Raw genomic sequence first — 15,477 nt, 5'->3', positions numbered from 1 at the left:
GAAGGGCCCTCGCCCTCCCTGATTTCTCTCATGGCTTTGCGTGTAGGGTGCAGACAGCCTCGAGTCGTTCTTGTGTTTCCACAAGCCCTGCTCTCTCTGTTTAATGAGCTCACGCCTCTCTTGGGGTCTGTCTTGTCTTCAGTGTCTGAGCTCATCAGGGCTCCCTGCACTGTAGACCTAACTGTCCATGCCTCTCCCCTCCTGCTTTCTTTTTCAGGGATTATTGTGCTTTACGTACTCAGAATCTGCTTGAGAGAGACCAGACCTCATTTTGCAAAATGCCTTCCCCTGCGGGATCTCTGCTGCTACTGCTCTGTTGTGTCAACGTCTAAATAGTGGTTTTCTCCAGGGTGAACAATTGCTTTTGTCCCCTGGTTTTTTTCATCCCTCCTTTGAACTCCAAAATGACAAGGTTACTTCCTCCCAATGTGGTATCCTTGTTGCTATTGTTTCTGGTAACTACGGGTGTTTTGTTTTTCCTGTATAATTTACTAGACTTTGCTTCCTGGTTAGAACTGAGTTCAAGCAGTGTTTCCCTTCCTTGCATCTCTGGCTTTGTGACAGGTAAACTCTTTAGAAAAGCATGACAAGAATTTATCAAGTGACATGGTCTTAGCAGGAAAAAAGGAAAAAAAAATCTTGCATGTCTGTCAGATGTCCTCGTATTCATGATGGGTGATGTGAGCTCTGTCTTGCATCTGGACCATTTCTGCTAACTGTAGGGAAGAGTGGTTCATATCTTCTACCATCTATTCTCTCCTAGGTGACCACAACAATTACTTCACTCCTTATTCTTTTGCTTTTTCTCCACACTCTGCTGTCCTCCCATCTTGGGCTTGTGGAATGGCGGAGTTGTTGTCAGGGGTGGGATATATGTGTGTGTGTGTGTGTGTGTGTGTGTGCGCGCGCGCGCGCGCGCGCACATGTGCCGCCCTCACAATTTGTAGGATCCTTCTCTTTTTCCACCTTGTCTGTCTCTCAGTTCTCTCCACCTCCCATTAGATCCGTTGATGAAGGCATACATGCCGTGAATCTCATTCCACTAAATTGGAGTAATGATGATGACATGGCATTGACCATTTCTATTAAGAATTTGAATTTGCTTTGTCATTTGTACAGGGTCAAGTTGTTGGCGGCTGCATGGGCCAGAAGCAGAGTTGCTGACCTCCTTCCATCTTAACTTCTCTCTTTCTTCCTCTCTTCCTTCCCTTCCTTCTTTCTTTCTTTCTTTTAAAGATTTTTTATTTATTCATTTGAGAGAGAGATGAGAGAGAGAGAAAGCAAACGTCAGCGGGGGGAGAGACTGAGGAAGAAGCAGATTCCCCGCTGAGCAGAGAGCCCGACGCTGGGCTGGATCCCAGAACCCTGAGCTGAAGGCAAGTGCTTAACCTACTGAAGCACCCAGGCGCGCCTCTTTTTTTCTTTTCTTTTTTTTTTTTTTTTAAGATTTATTCACTTATTTGAGAGAGAGAGAGAAAGAGAGAATGTGCGTGTTTGCATACATGCACCTGTGAGCCAGAGGAGGGTCAGAGGAAGAGGATCTCAAGCAGAGGGTGTCGAGGACGGAGACCACCATGTGGGACTCGATCTCACCACCCTGAGATCACTATCTGAACCGGAGTCAAGAGTCCAGTGCTCAACCAGCTGAGCCACCTGGGGGCCCTTATCTTAATTTCTTTTGATAATTTGTCCATCTCGGGATCCTTTAAAGTCGTACCTAGATACCTCAAAGAACATGGCGTGTTTTCTTCCTGAAGACTTTGTGTTCAAGCCAGCTGGTAGAGTTGAGCGTGTTTCCTCCCTACCACTGTCTCCCTTGTGTCCCCAGGAAAGAAGCCGTGTACCCTGGCGTGAGCCACAGGCTGTAGGGTTGTTCTGATGTGCAGCCTGCTGTCCGGTTGGTGAGCGTATGTTAGGTTTCTTCTGCACCAAGCTCTGTGCGGGGCCACACTGATGCAGAGATAAGTGGGGACAGATCTGTGAACCGGTAGGCAGGAGCCAGGGCAACAGTAAACTAATAGGAGCCGCTCAGGGTTGGTTTGTCAAAGCCCCTTCTGTAGGGAAGAAAAGAACCTGGAACTTAGAGTGGGATCTGGGTCTGCCTCTCTGTGTGGGCAGTGACTGGCCTTGTGTCCTTGGGCAGGTCGTGTCACTGGGCCTCGGGTGCCACACCTGTAAATGGGGTCAGCAACGGCCCCTCTTCCATGGGGCTGCGAGGAGGCTTAAGTGTCATGTATTTTCTAAACCTAAAGTGCACCTGACACATGGTCGGTGTGCTGTATGTGAAAATTCCTCTTTCTCTTTCAAAGTCTTCATCATCTGCTGGAAGAAAGAGAAATATCTGTGTCGCCCAGTCTTTCGGTTTCCTTCGTAAGACTGCAGAATACTTGACACGCCCACTGTGCGCAGCCTTCCTTTCCATGTAAGTCAGAAGTGGTTAGCATTGGTGTTTTGGGGCCCTGGTCTGGTCTTCTCCCTCCCACGGCCAGGGTGGGATCCCCTGTCTCAGGTCAGGGGCCAAGTGAGAACTGGGGCCCTTCTGCATCTTAGACTCTAAACCCCTCGGCTTAATTTTTAAAAAGAAACATATGCAGATGGTAAGATCCCAATAGCACAGGAAGATACCAAGTGGAAATGAAAAGGGGGGAAACAAAAAGACCCCACAAGTTCCTCTCTAAGAACCTACTCCCTGGTGGTCAACACTCTTAACATTGCGGGGGGTGGTAAATACAGAAAAATTGCAAACATCTACAAGCCCATATACCTTGTCCTCTCTGCCTTAAGACACAGAACCACCTAAACGGTATCATGTTTTCTACTCTGTTCAGTACATTTTTTTATTTTTCAAAATTTAAAAAAACACACCAAAGAAGAAAACATCTGTATTACCTATTTCACCAGCATTTACACTGAACCATTAATTAACCTTTTGGTGTGTTTGCTTCTTGCCTTTAGGAATATATACTTTAAAAGTTAATTAAGTAACGCCAAAAAAGGTCTGCTAAGCAGACTAGGAGGGTGATGACAGAGCCAGAGTGTCATCCTGTCCTTTGTCTGCTCTTCCATTTACGACCACCTTCTCCCCCCTGCGGCCCTGCCTCTCTCCCTCTCTGCCCGCACCCCAAATCTCTACCATTGTTCCCACAGCTCCAAAGTGGTGGCCGTAGGTCCTTTCCAGCTTGGGGCTATTAAAATGCTTTAGGAACATTTTTGTAGGTTGATTTCCTAGCTGGGCAGTGACTTCATGCAGGGTTCAGACATTTACAATTTTGACAGATACGGCCAAATTCCTCAAACAACACACTCGGTCATATCCCCGGCGAGCGTCTGTGAGAGTGCCCTTTCTTAAGTCTTGGCAGAAACCCAAGAGTTTTATTTTGTTTTGTTTTTGGTCAAACATTAAAACATTTTTGCCATTCTGGTGAAATTACTATCATTGTTTTCATAAGCATTTCTCTCTTAATGACTTGCATCAAGAATCGTTTGGCCATCTGTGTTCCTTTCTCTTTGAACTGCCTGTTCTTATTCTTTGACCGTTTTTATATTAGATTGTTAATCTTTTACAATTGATTTGCCAGAGTTAAGTTAGCCTTTTATCCATTATGTGTTGCAAATATTTTTTTAAATTGTCATTTATGGTGTGGCTTTTAAGCTTCTTGCCTTTTTGTTGAACCTTGGTTATTTGTGGCTGCCCCGGGGAAGGTTCTGGAGAGAGACGGTGGGAACCACAGGAAGGTCCAGCTAGTCTTTGGGCAGTGGTGTGGTTGTCTCAAGGCTTTTAGGACTGGACTCCCCACTGTAGGTTTAAGCTTTGTTGTGGGTAGGGGTTTTTCCCTTTCGCAGTAACCCACGCCTGTAGTAAATAGAGAACCACTTTTACCTCTAGTCAAACATTTGGGATTGTGTGCACCAGCTGGGGACCCCAATGCGGTACTTCTGTGTATCTTTTACTTTAGTAACCTACGAACTCCGCTGTTAGATTTCTGCATAGATCATCTTCTAGGGGAGGACCGTCAGTAGCTCCTCACTGAGCTTTGCGGAAGTTCTACAAGGGGGCATTCTTGTCCCCATCCCTCCCTAGGTGTAGAGTAAAATAATTTCAACTAAGACTTATCCGTTTGTCATCTCTTATGTTCCTGAGCTGGGCTAGATGTAAGGAGGCAAGTGACCGTGTCTCCTGGCTGGAGGCAGCTCTCTGTAATTTGGGGGGCTGACGGAGCGTCTCCCTCACCGCCACTGCTGGTTTCCAGCAGCACCCTTGTTAGTTCCTTTACACACAGATCACAAGATAGAACTTAAAAAAAATTTTTTTTTTTACTTTTTCATTTTGTATCCTGCATTCACATGGAAGTTCCATGGGGGCACAGGCCATGCTTGCTGTGTTCTCTGTTCTGTCCCAGTACTCTCCGAAACAGTGTGTGGCGTGTACTGGGTCCCCCATGTAGCCTGAGTGATGGCATTCTGGGAGGGTGAGCCCTGTGCTGTGTGTCTCTTCCCTGTTTCCTTCCCTGGCTTCAGATCCAGGGATGGGGGCTTTGAAGGGCTCAGACAGAGATCACATGATGTAAGGACAGTGTGTCCTGGTTCCCTGTCCTCGTGACCTCCTCACACTTCCCTTTTTCACCAATCCAGGGCCGTAAGGTCCAGGTGCCCAGCTTCAGGCTGAGAGGAGAGGTGTAAAGATGCTTGAGCTGATGCGGAGGCCCGCTGGCTGGGGAGCTGAAGGTAAAGTCAGGGCAGAGGGGAGCGGGAGAGGATTGAGGACGATGGAACACGTTGTGCTCTAGTTCTCCGTGTCCACTCTGTCCGGAGAGCAGCCTGCACCTGCCAGCCCCAGCTGCCTGGCAGAGAGAAGCCCGAGCTTCTGCTCCCTGGCCCGTGGGCCTGGCGGTGTGAATGACAGCCTCTGATGTACATTTGGAGAGCTAAGCTTCTTTCTTTGACTTTAGAAAGTACAAATGCTAATTGTAAATCACCTAGAAAATAAAGATCTAAGGAAGAAAAAAGGAAGTCACTGTCGTCCTGCTTTTCAGATAGAATTCCGATTAGCATTTGACTGAGTATGAACACCCTTCCTTTTACACCCGCCTGCCCAGGTATATATCTATCTATATGGAGCTGTGCTCTACATAATAAGGCTTTGTAAATTGGCTTTTTCACTTACTATCAGACACTTTCTGATGAGTCAATATAAGGAAACTAAGATTGGGATTTTTGCTGCAAAGAAAACAACAGAGTGAATGCCACCACTGACCGCGGCCGGCTGTGACCCAGAAACTGACAGGCACGGGAATCCATGCCCTGTTCGACGTTCTGTTCAAACATCGCTTCCGTGATTACGGATTGTGTAGATAAGTGCACTTTTAAAGAAGGCAATCTCTTGACTGCTTACTGTTGAGCCTCCGGTTTCTGGTTGGTGCAGCTGACTCAGGGCTGGGAAGTGCGTACCATCAGCTCTATCTAGGAGAGAAGCTCACGGTAGATTCTAGAAGCGGAATTTTGGGATCAAAGGGTTTGTACTTTCAGCCCCTGTTTTTGGCATTGATATCACGGATAGTCATGGCAGATTCTGTGCCTGTGCCTTGGCCTTACTATGGGTGGTGGGAAAGGAGCCTCGGGAGCAGGGAGGACAGGCACCGAATTCCAACCCTGCCTCTGGCAACTGCTGGAAGGCTTCAGACTAATTGCTTAGCTTCTCTGAGCCCAAGTCTTGGTCATCTATAAAGCAGGATGCTCCCTCCAGCATGGGCATGGGGGTTCCTGGTGCGGAGTACTTAGCACCAGCACCCATTCAGCGCAGAGCATACCAGAGCATACCAGCAGGGGCTCCCTTTCTCCTGCTCCCATGGATCCTGCTGTGCTGGAGCAGTCCGGGGACACACAGCAGCAGCCCTCCTGCCCACATCCTCCTCCTCTTTCCCTCTACCCTGCAGAGCATGGCTCGGCTTGGGGTGTGTGGGCGGGGAGAGCAGAAGCGCGGGAGGGCTGGGGGCTGGGGCAGGGCACACGGGACCTTTGCTCTGACCTCCTGCCGCGAGCGCCCTAGAGGGTCTGCTTTAACCACACACCGGCAGCACACCCAGTGCCTGACTCAGACTTTTGCATCACTCTTGGCTCCCAGGCAGTGTTGGGAAGGAATGGATTCCTTCACTCAATGGCGAGTGCACCCTGCCCCCAGCTGTCCAGTTTGTGATGTGTTCAGAGGCAGAGGGAGAGCTCAGGGCTGGGGCACCAGAGACTGCCTCCCTTCCAGTATTCTGGCTTCCCCTCTGCCCCGAGCCTGGAGCTATTCATAACCCCTGAAATGAGGTGTGCACGAGCAGGACCCCAGCTCCTCCACAGTAGCACGGTGGGGAAGTGGGGGCAGACACTGACGTACTCTCACTCTGTGCCCTGCGCTGCTCTTAGTAATTTCCATGATGTGCTTCTATTTAATGATGTGCCTTGTTTAGTGTAGGCAAGTACTGTTATTATCCTGTCTTACCAGATAGGAAACTGAGGCACAGAGGGGTGAGAGACTTCCACAAGTTCACACACCCGGCAAAATGAGAGCTTGTGAAGGGGATGATCTCGTGGGGCCTGGGACTTATTCCTTCCCATCCAGTCCTCCTTTTGTCGTTGCTGCTGAGCCATGCTTCAGGCCCTGGTCTCTGTTTCTTCCCATTTCTCTGGCTTAGCTAGGTTTAGGATGCTGACTACCAAGTCTTTTCCTGTGGCCCCATGACGGAAGATGTGGGGGTGGTGGGGATAATGGGGCCATAAGGAGCCAAAATTGGGGGCCCCATTCCTCTTCCCTTCAGTTGCCAGCAAATTGAGGCATCGAACAGTATTCTGAGAGAGCTCCCATGTCTCCCTCATTGCCATTATCATCCTAGAGGTTCCTCCCCTGGCTGTGGTTCTGTGGCCTGGTCCCTGGCCCTTGCCACACTTGGTAGGTAGTCTTGCCTCTTGCATTGCAAGTTAGCATGTACAACAATTAACCTTTTCTACAGTGCAAGAGAATTTCAGATGTGCGCTACAGGGGATGGAGACAAGTCACAGTATCTGTTCCATGCTTTGTGTGGGCTCAGAATATTTCATGAACCCTACTAGGCTTTTTGTGTCTAAGGGCATGTGGCTTCTTAGAGGGAAGGTCCTTCTTTCCTTCCTTCCTTCCTTCCTTCCTTCCTTCCTTCCTTCCTTCCTTCCAGTCTGGGTCCCTGAGATCTATAGATCTGGGCCGTTTGGCCTCCACTGTCTTTGTTCATGCCATAGAGGTGAGCCCTTCCTACCTTTCCTAGGTGACTCTGTTGGCTTCTGGTTGAACCTTCTGGTGGCCCCGATAGCACCTCAGGAATTCTGTTTCGTTCCCCTTCTCCTCTGGCTTGGAGCTCAGGCACCTCCACCACTCCCCCCTGCACGCCCCCCCACACCCCCCCACCCCATTGCGGTTCTTTACTTAGCTCTCTACTCCAGATTATCACATTCTTGATATGCTCCCTCCAGGCTTTCTGTACCCCGCAGCTGTCTACAAAGCCTTTTTGGCTCTTCAGGCTCTTGCCCCGTGACATCAGCCAGCTTGCCTGCCTGACGCAGTTGAAGGTCTTGCTTTCACGGCTTGAGCTGATCTTCATATCCGTTCAGGGATTTCTGATAAACACGTACCTAGATGCCAAGCATCAGTCTTCATGGGAAATTATTATTTTTCTTTTAGAATTTAAAAATACTACTCTTTCCAATTTACTGATTTCATGAAATCTAATCCCGTTTCACAAATGAGGAAACCCTTTTCAGAAAGGAAGGTTGGCTTACCTGACCCAGGCTGGGAAGAACAGAGCTGGGAAGTGAGGTGTACATGGTTCCCAAGGCCAGGTGTGTTGTACTGGGGCCGTCTGGCTCATCTAGCAGGTAAAGAACTGTGTTTAAGCCTGGAGGTGGGATGTGAACCCAGGCCTTGTGACTGCAAATTCTCCTTTGCCACACGATCTAACCTAAGGCAGAAAGAGCAGAACTTGGAGTGTGAGCTCTGAGTTCACGAGGGACCAAGGGGCCCTTGGGTTTGGGCCTTGGGATGTCTTCACTTAGCACAGCTCTGGCTGGTCAGACCTTAGAGCGACTACCCAGGCTGTGGTCCCTGGGCTGCATTTATAAACCCATCCTATAGTCTTGCTGGCGACTTGTGCCCGCTTCTCAGTGGGCTCCAGCCTCAGCTCAGAGGTGATGGAGAGGGTCCGGTGCTGTGGGCAGTTGTGCTGCTGGCTTTTAGTGATGAGTGCCTCTCCAATCACAAAGCACTCAGAAGTACTCTTTCATTAGATGCTTAGAATGGTTCTGTGAGGAAGGGGGCCAGGTAGGTATTACCCCGCCCCCCAACTTATAGATGCAAAACAGGCTTAGGAGGGTAATGACCTCTCCAAGGTCACTGGAGATATTGACAAATTCCAGACCCCTGCCCTGTTTCCCCGGATTGACCTCAGGTTGCCTCCGCGTAAATCTTCCTCTCTGGACTTCATAGTGATCGATGTACCTGTAGGGGGCGATAGAGATCTTTTCTGTGTCTACCTCCTCTAGTACCCTGGCACCCTCAGATTGGGACTCTTCTATTTTGTCTTGGCATCCAGGACAATGTGGGACCCAATAAATGCCTGTTGAGTTGAATTGCATGCAAATGAAATTGGCCAGTGCCTCGTCCTGCGTTTCTTAGAGCATGAGAAAGGAAAATAAACTTATTTCCTGGTCCATAATAAAATTGTTGGTGGCAGAACTCCAAAGTTGTGCAGTGCCCCCATATGGCCACTAGGTGGCAGTGTAACCCCATCGGGACCTTGCCTCCTGCTTGCTCTCGGGGAGACAGAACTAGGGCACCTGTTTGGGGATCACCTCTGCAAGGCCAGTCTGCAGTTGGCTGTCTGAAATTGACAAGTCTTGGCCCAAGTCTCGGCCTCCACCCCTCTTCGTAAAGCTTCGTAGTGTCATGGAAAAGGCTTGGGCTTTGGAATCCGCCAGGCTTAGATTTCAACCCTGGCTTTGCCTTTCCCCAGGAACTTAGCCCTGGACACACTATTTCTCTGAGCCTCAGTTTCCTCATCCCATAAGATGGCAGTTGCACAGTTAGAAAGGGCCTAGTACATCATGGACTGCAGCATGATTAATTCTAGTTTTATTGCTGGAAATTCCTGTATTTGCCTTTCACTGCCCTCTGTCTGGCTCCATCCTGGCCATCTGATCTTTCTGACCGAATTTCCTGCCACATCCCCCAGCTGTGTAGGGCCATGCAGGGCTAAACTTGATGGCTCACAGAGATGCTAAGTCTCTTAGGGTCTTTGTCTGAATTATTCTAGCATTGGAGCTGTGCCTTCAGCAGACGGTCTGTGAGGGAAGTGACCGCTCTGGTTGTTGGGCATCTGACATGCACCCTGCTCGGTGCTTTGCAGAATTGTTTCACTTAATCCTTGCAACAGATCTATCCCCTATTTTACATAGGGATATACCTTTAGCTGTCCAGCCTTTGGCTCTGAGCAATAAAAAAACTCTGCTAAAAGCAGTTTAAATAGTAAGGAAAGATGATTATCTTGCCAAAAACAAATCCTGAGTGATGCTCGTTGGTGTCAGCAAGGACCCAGGTAGCTGCCATATCTCCTGGTCTCTCTTATGGAGCTAAAGTGACTGCCGTAGTTCCAGGTGCCAGGTGGGGGAAAGATGCTGCAGCTGCCTTGTGCTCCCTTTAAGAGGCTGCTAGCAGATTTGTTACAAAGTTCTTGAACGGTGTTGGATCTTAGGCATGTTCCCAAGCTAGTCCTCGAGTAAAGGAATTCATGGACCTGGCTTGGATTTGTCAAGATTCAGCCCCTGAGGCTGGTGAGGGATCAAGGTGAGGGATCCGTGTTCGGGATCCGTGTTCCATTTGCCCCTGACCCCTGGTCCATGGACAAAGGCATAGGAATGAGGCTCGTGAGTTCAAGAACTTGCTCAAGGTGGCAAACCTAATAAGAAGCAGCTTTCCGATCCCATCAGGCTGTCGGCTGGATGAATGAAGTAAATCACAGAGGTAGAAAGCACATTGCTCTGGATTTGGTGTGCTGGACTTTGATGGATCTTGGAAGTACCTTTTCTTACTGATTCAGTCTCTCCTTTCTCTAGGCTCCTTTCTGTAATGGTATTCATTTTCCTCAGTGTCTTTCTCCTCAATGCCTCCTTTAGCCCCCGTCTCCCAGTCCCCAACAGCTGCCTGCCTTCTAGAATAGACTTCAGACCCATAGCTAGTCAGAATGGTTCAAGGGCTGATTTCATTTCAGTAAAGCTGTCAAGGCCCCATGGGGGTCATCTTAAGGTTTCTTTTAGAGCAGAGAAGGGAGCTGCAAAACTCTAAGTCAGGAAGGGTTAGGAGAGGCCAGAGGAAATGCCAAGGGAGCTGGTAGAGGCCAGCGGTAGCACGGAGCTTACGGTTCCCCAGTGGAGAGGTCCGTGGGCTCCAGGGCCAAGGCCTTGGAACAGGCCCATGCTGGGCGGCGGCCGGCTGTCCGCCTGCAGAAATGGTGCATTTACCCAGGAGGCCTTTTGGCTTGCAGATGCTTCAGGACTGCCCCAAGGCCCGCCGGGAGGTGGAGCTGCACTGGCGGGCCTCGCAGTGCCCACACATTGTGCGGATCGTGGATGTCTACGAGAACTTGTATGCGGGCAGGAAGTGCCTACTGATTGTCATGGAGTGGTAAGCAGCCCGGCCTGTTCTCCTTGCCCAGCCTGTCCCCACTGCCCACTCAGACCCCTCGCCTTCTGGGGACTGCCCAGGTCTGCGCGCCAGAGCTTGAAATGTTGATGCTCCATTTTTTTTTAGCGGGGAATGGAGAGGGCTGGTGGGGTGTTGAACCCGTCAGATCTGACTGTGGCTTTGTTTCAGTTTGGACGGTGGAGAACTCTTTAGCCGAATCCAGGACCGAGGAGACCAAGCGTTCACAGAAAGAGGTAGAAAGGGTCTGTTGTGGGGACAGGCTGCGGCAGGCAGGGCTGGGGGAAGGGGGCTCTGGGGCCTGCTGTCTGCCAGAGATGCCGAGGCCCACTGCCAGGCCTGCCATCCCCCGCTAAGACAGGACAGTGCCTTGTTTCTCCGTTTCTGGGGGGGTTGGGTGGGGGACGTAGAGAGCCCGGGGCTGCATGGGAGGGCACGGAGTGTAGTGAGTCATCAGACCTAATGGTGCCTCTTGTGCCTTTCTTTCTCCTGCCTCACGGCTCCAGAAGCGTCAGAAATCATGAAGAGCATTGGTGAGGCCATCCAGTACTTGCACTCAATCAACATTGCGCATAGGGATGTCAAGGTACCCCGGGGTTCACTGCTGCCCGTCCCCCCCAACCAAGGTGTGGTGGGGGGGCCCCCGGCTGTGGGGCCGCAGTGACCCTGTGTCCCGGCTGCCTGGCTCCTGAGGGCGGAGTAGCACAGGGTGCCATTCTCTGCCCTCTCTGGCCATACCCCCAGACCCAGTAGCCAAGGCGTCTGTGGCTACGCCCAGCACTGCGGTCCGTCGTTGGTCCCACGCAGTCACGCCTTTGGTTTCCATGTCCCTGTGGTGTTCGCTCGTGGTTCTCTGTGTTTGTCTCTTGTCTCCAAGGACTCTGTCAGCTCCAGAGGCAGGGGCGCTCGTTATGGTGTGCCCATCGAGGGGGATAGATGATGGTTGGAAGGATGAGGGAAGGCAGGAATCCTTACCCTTCTGATTCTCATGGCTCCTCCCAGGCTCAGCAGAATTGCTGTTTGTCTGTCTCTCTCTCCCTGTAGCCTGAGAATCTCCTATACACCTCCAAAAGGCCCAATGCCATCCTGAAACTCACAGATTTTGGCTTTGCCAAGGAAACCACCAGCCACAACTCTTTGACCACTCCTTGTTATACGCCGTACTATGTGGGTAAGTGCTGGGAGGCCTGGGAGCTCGTCTCTCCCCAGAGCTGTTCTCAGGTGCTCTCTCCGGCTCTCGGGCCACTGGGCCTGTTGTGTTTTCTGACCCTTCCTGGAGCTGATGCGGATATGACCTGCCCAGAAGTAGGGCTCATCAGATTTAAGCTGGGATCAAGGCATTGTGGGAGATTAATCTGTCTGAGATTATAGGCAGGATTTTGTGCACGCCCATAATTTCCCCAAGAAGAGCTGTCATTGCGCTCAGATTCCCAGTGGAGTCCGGGGGCACAGGTGGGGTTCTGGAACCCCAGCTGACTAACACAGAATAAACTCCTGTGTCCGATTAAATGGGCAGCATGGGTTGGAAAGGCTCTTCAGTTCAGGAATTGTTTCATCTTCAGACTCCAGCCCCAGGGTTCCTTCTGGGGGAGGATCTTCTGCTCTCCCCGACCCAAGCCCAACACTGGGTTATGGCGGTCCCCCTCCCTGCCCTGCCCCACAACCCCCAGCTACAGTACCATCACGATGGCTGAAGGGTTGGGATGGAGAGCGTGATCAACAGAGAAGCTGAGGTGTATCACAGTGTTCAAGGGCTGGACCCACCCATGCTGACCTTTGGTTTGCAGCTCCAGAAGTGCTGGGTCCTGAGAAGTATGACAAGTCCTGTGACATGTGGTCCTTGGGTGTCATCATGTATATCCTGTGAGTGTGCCAGGGATGGCCTGGGGGGAAGGCAGGGCTGGGGCAGGGGGACATTCTGTGAGCATGTCAGGGGTGGGGCGGGGCTGGGGCAGGGTGCAGAAGGAGGCTGTACCTCTCTGTGACAAGAGGAAGAAGCCAAGGTTCGCATCCCCTTCTGGACGGGGTATTCCCTGGGAATCCCCTGTATGTCCCCTTCTCCCAGTGTTCATTGGATTCTGTAGCTAAGCGGTGGGTATAAACTAGCTAACAGACAGGAAAATGTGTTGGATTTCTGGGCCCTGTTACTCACTTCATGTATCGTGCCTGAAACCCCCACGAGTTGTAGTTTCTCCGTGACCTTTACCAGAAGCCTGTTTCCCAGCCTGTTTCCCACTCTGTTCCTGGCGGGAGGCCCCTAATAACCCCAGCACTGTCCCCCCTCTTCTGCTCCTCGGTCCAGGCTGTGTGGCTATCCCCCCTTCTATTCCAACCATGGTCTTGCCATCTCTCCGGGCATGAAGACTCGCATCCGAATGGGCCAGTATGAGTTTCCCAATCCAGAGTGGTCAGAGGTATCAGAGGAAGGTAAGGGCCCCACCCGTGCAGGTGTGCGCGCGTGTGCCTGTGGCCGTCCAGCCCGCAGTGTGGGTCTGTACATGTGTCCCTCCCTGCTGGGTACGTGCTGTTTGTGCAAAGGGCCTGGCTTGGGGCTAGCTCCTTGTGCTGTCTGCCTCCCTGCAGCCACCCCCCACCCCCACATCTGGTTTCTCCCTGAAAACTTGGGGAAGAAGCAGAAGGGAGAGCGTGGCCCCTGAGCTGTCTCCCTGCCCCACCCCCACAGTGAAGATGCTTATCCGGAACCTGCTGAAAACAGAGCCCACTCAGAGAATGACCATCACGGAGTTTATGAACCACCCCTGGATCATGGTGAGCCTGCTGGGCCGGAGAGACCTGGGTCCGTGGAAACTGTCCCTCGGGGGGGAAGGGTCCAGCCATGACTGCTCCACGCCAGGCTTTCACTTGACCTCCTTTTCTCCCCCTGCACCCGCACCCCCAGCAATCAACAAAGGTCCCTCAAACCCCACTGCACACCAGCCGGGTCCTGAAGGAGGACAAGGAGCGGTGGGAAGACGTCAAGGTGAGGGAAGCACTGGCTGCTCCGGGGAGAGTGGGGGTCTATTGCAAGAGCAGTGGCTGTGAGCCACTTCCCTGACCAGGCTGGGCTGGGGACTGTGCTCGGTGTGAACGCAGCCTTGGCCATTCCTTATAAGCGCACGGCCCACTGGCTCTCCAGAGGAGCCTGGAAGGCGGTCTGGTACCATCCCATTTTGCAGATGAGGAGACTGAGTCCGAGATGGGGGGTGACTGACTCAAGGTCACAGCTGGTGATGAACCCAGGTCCCCTGACTCCCAATCCAATGCTCTTTCTGCTTCCAGCAGGGTCACTGGGGGGGTCCCTGCTGTCAGCTCTGGACCCACTGACCAGTCTGTTCTCTCCTGGCTCCCACCCCCTGTTGCCCTCACCCTGCCCTTCCTTGTGTTTCTTGTCTCCTCTGTCTTCCCTTTGGTGGAACCCTTCCCCTTCCCAGGAGGAGATGACCAGTGCCTTGGCCACAATGCGTGTTGACTACGAGCAGATCAAGATAAAGAAGATTGAAGATGCGTCCAATCCTCTCCTTCTGAAGAGGCGGAAGAAAGCTCGGGCCCTGGAGGCCGCGGCCCTCGCTCACTGAGCCTCTGAGCCCATCCCGCTCCAATGGAGGACAAGCAATAACTCTCGACCTGAATATATTTTTTAAGCGAAGAGACACAGAACTGTCCACTTCCACCTCGCCTCCTTCTTGGCGGCGTGGATCCCGGAACCCCGTCAGGGGCCGCGACCCACCTTGGTTCTGGCCACCTCAGAGAGGGAGAGGCTGGGAGGCCGGGAGGCTGGGGGCCGTGTGGAGAGAAGGGAGCAGGATGCTCTTGACCCTGTGCTCATTTTGAAATTTTATCAGTAATTTGACTTAGAATTTTTATGAAACCTTTTACTGTTCTTTCCCCCACTTCTTCTCCTCTTACCCAGGCCCCTTCCTCTATGGATGTGTAAGGGTTCAGCGTTGGTTCAAGGGTATTTGTGGAAACTGTTTTAGGGACTGTCCCTGTGTTGTCGCACCTGCCCTCTCTTTCCCCACTACAGCCTGAGGCCCCTGCTGGCCGAGGCATTCTGGGAGCTCCCGGCCCTGTGGGGGGCCGGGGCCAGGATGCCACCCACCTCTGCCGGAGCCCTCAGATGTAACCAGTGTGCTAGACGGACAGGAGAGTGTGATTGCGCGTGCGTGCGTTTGCGTCTGTGTGTGCACGTGTGCCCACACCTGTGTCTGGGACTGTGCATTTGAGGGGCCCGGGGCAGGCAGGGCTGCAGAGAGAGGGGCCCTGCTGTGGCTCAAGAACCTTACCCATCCTTGGGCCTGCCGTGCCCATATCGGGTCTGCCAAAGTGCCTGAGAAGCCTGTCCAGATTCCCAGCGGGGCCCCTGTGCCTGCCCATTGGCTGGTTCTGGGAGGCAGAGAGGAGTGACTTAGGCACTGGCACAGCGATCAGGAAGACTGGACCATCCCCACCCTGGCCCCCTACTCCCCATTCAGTGCTGGTCCTAGTCCTCTGAGGCGCTTATCCACCGAGCAGCCTCCCTCCTTCCTCCTGCCATTATTAACTGGTTCTTGTTGATTTTTCCTCCGTTTTTAGCCACTCCCACCAGGCCTTCTCTCTGCTCGTGCAGGGGGCCAGGGCCCTTCAGAAGTGACACGCGGAGCTTCTGCTTTTCGCAGTCTCTCCAGGGCTCTGGGGGCAGTGGCCCGCTCCCCCTTGTGGACAAAGGCAACACCACGCGTGTGGTCCTGCAGATTTCCACTGTGGCCTAGTGGGTGGGGGGGGAGTCTTCACAC

General features: G+C 52.1%; 1 protein-coding gene across 2 annotated transcripts in view; it reads left to right on the top strand.

The window, feature by feature from the left end:
* MAPKAPK2 (MAPK activated protein kinase 2) overlaps positions 1-15,024 on the top strand; it is a 44,205-nt gene extending 29,181 nt beyond the window's left edge. Inside the window, exons 2-10 of one of the 2 annotated variants that reach the window (XM_032878180.1) lie at positions 10,548-10,687; positions 10,877-10,950; positions 11,212-11,291; positions 11,750-11,876; positions 12,493-12,568; positions 13,008-13,132; positions 13,389-13,474; positions 13,605-13,685; positions 14,137-15,024. In XM_032878180.1, the coding sequence (XP_032734071.1) occupies positions 10,548-10,687; positions 10,877-10,950; positions 11,212-11,291; positions 11,750-11,876; positions 12,493-12,568; positions 13,008-13,132; positions 13,389-13,474; positions 13,605-13,685; positions 14,137-14,280 (933 nt within the window). In that variant the 3' untranslated portion in view covers positions 14,281-15,024. The remainder of the gene's footprint in view (positions 1-10,547; positions 10,688-10,876; positions 10,951-11,211; positions 11,292-11,749; positions 11,877-12,492; positions 12,569-13,007; positions 13,133-13,388; positions 13,475-13,604; positions 13,686-14,136) is intronic. The other variant, XM_032878181.1, reaches the window with a different exon arrangement.
* Positions 15,025-15,477: the final 453 nt, after the last annotated feature.

This window comes from Lontra canadensis, unplaced genomic scaffold (genome assembly GCF_010015895.1).
Source record: "Lontra canadensis isolate GAN:19392208 unplaced genomic scaffold, GSC_riverotter_1.0 scaffold63, whole genome shotgun sequence".
Classification (NCBI taxonomy): Eukaryota; Metazoa; Chordata; class Mammalia; order Carnivora; family Mustelidae; genus Lontra; species Lontra canadensis.
This window is presented reverse-complemented; position numbering and strand designations above follow the sequence as displayed.